Here is a 2032-nt window from a genome sequence, read left to right on the forward strand (position 1 = left end):
CCAAAGGAGGTCCCAACCCAACATGAAATCCACTCTGGGCTGAATTCCACCCGCCGTGCCAAGGCGGTGGGGTAGTGTGCCCCAAGGTGTCATGACCTGGAGCTTGACTTTGGGAACAGTTGTGGTGTGGCCCTCTATCCATTTCATCTCCCACCGGATTTGCTCGTCAACCGTGGCACTGGCTGGCACTTGGGCCCTAGAAATCAAGCTAATGTCTGCTTCAGTGTCTACAGTGACTGGAAGGGCCATGGGCAGGCTAGAGCCCTTAAGTGAGGCCACCGAGATGAACTGGGTCTCCAGTCTCTTGGGGTGAAGTATCTTCTGTCGCCCGGCCATGGAGAATGAAGTGCTAATTAGGTTGACGAACTTGGTGGCTGGGACATGATTTGGACAGGCCAGGTGTCCAGCACTATAGTGGCCGGTAGCACCACGGGATCGGCACAGGCCCTTTGTAGGGGCTCAGTGACCTGCGGTGACTGTTGGTAGAGAGGGTTGAGAGGATATAGAGGGAGAGGAGTTCTGGTTATTAGTAGGAGGCTGCTTACTAGTGCCCAGCTTGTAGTGGCACTCAGCTTCAATGTGCCCCAACCTCTTACAGTGGGTGCATGTAGGCTTGCTAGGCAGTCCGTTCTTTGGGTGAGCTGAGCCTGAGAGGTACCCGGGTGGCACATGCTCCGCTGAGAGGTGCTGTGGGACTGGTTAAAGGTTTCCCATGAATCGGCCATACAGTTAGGCTGCTTATTATTGAGATACACAGCAAGGGGCCCCTGCACGCATTGGTAAAGATCCTCTAACATGGTCCGATTGAAAAGGTCCTCGAACATAGTGCACAGCAAGGAGTTGAACCAGCGGGTACCAGACTGGTCTTGTGGCAGGCCCATTCAGTTCAGGACCAGCTGACTTCCTTGGCAAGGCCTCAGAACTGCTGTCTCCATTTCTCCGGGGTTATTTCATAGGATTTTGTGAGGACCCTACGCACTTTGATCATGTTGCCTCTCTGACCCTTCTTCAGTGAGTGAAGGGCTGCCTTAGCTTTTCCTTCCATGTGCTTGACAAGCACTAAGGCCCTCTCTGTCTTGGTGGTGTTATAGTTGTCAAAGAGAGCCTCTATTTCCTCCACCTATGCTTCTGGCTTGTCCTCAGTCCACTTGGGGACGATGGAATTAATGCTCGAGGTTGGAGCATTTGGTGCAGCAGGTGTGGGGCTGGAGGCTTGTTCTATAGCCATAACTTCAGCATTTTCCTTTCGAGCCTTCTCCAGCTCGAGCTCCTTTTCCTTGAGAGCTAGCTCATGCTGTCCTCTACGTTCTTCTCTTTCATTTTCCAGCTGCCTCTGTTCTCCTTCATACTTCCTCTGTTCAGCTTCATAATTCCTCTGTTCCGCTTCGTAATTCCGTTGTTCTAGTCTTTCTTCCTTCTCTTGCTTGGCCAAGTCATCCAGCTGTTCCTTAACCCACTTGGTGAGGTCTAATCCTGTGAGATCTGCCTCCTTCCCCAGCTCCTTGAAGGCTCTGTGATTGTCTGTTGCCTGGTTCTGGTGGGTAAGGGCGTCTATCTGGGTGGACTGGACGTACTCGGGCAGTGAGGAAGTGTCCTTCAGATTTGGGTGACTCTTCAGTGGTGCGACGCCTTTTCAATAAGGTGGCACTGTGGTTGAGTGTGCTGTTCAAAGGTCACACTGATGGCACTCAGTATCTCTATGTACTGGTGTAACTTATGAAGTCACAAAAGGACTTTTTCCCTCTGTGTTCCCTTTTCTGGTATTTTTCTTTGGTGGCACTATGGTGCCAGTGAGTTCCTAGGAACAACACTTGACTTGAGTCCAACTAATTTGTATTTAAGAGGAAAATGCACTCTGCCCCAAGCAGAGTATAACTAATAAGTAGGAGGAAAAGGGAAAGTAAGTAGAAAGAGATAGGTAACCTATTCAGTTTGTGACAGTGCCTCAGATTAGTAGCACTGTGGAAAAGGAAAAATAAACTTCTCAGTTGCTTTTGGGCCCTCGTGAGTGACTATTTCCTAGTACCCGCTG

General features: G+C 50.4%; 1 protein-coding gene across 1 annotated transcript in view; it reads right to left on the reverse strand.

Annotated features, from left to right (window-relative positions):
- Positions 1 to 1120: 1120 nt before the first annotated feature.
- Positions 1121 to 2032, reverse strand: part of LOC136844071 (MAP7 domain-containing protein 1-like) — a 24808-nt gene continuing 23896 nt past the window's right edge. Inside the window, exon 6 of the mRNA XM_067113086.1 lies at positions 1121 to 1629. Within this exon, the coding sequence (XP_066969187.1) occupies positions 1121 to 1629 (509 nt within the window). The remainder of the gene's footprint in view (positions 1630 to 2032) is intronic.

Source organism: Macrobrachium rosenbergii, chromosome 12 (assembly GCF_040412425.1).
Source record: "Macrobrachium rosenbergii isolate ZJJX-2024 chromosome 12, ASM4041242v1, whole genome shotgun sequence".
Lineage (NCBI taxonomy): Eukaryota > Metazoa > Arthropoda > Malacostraca > Decapoda > Palaemonidae > Macrobrachium > Macrobrachium rosenbergii.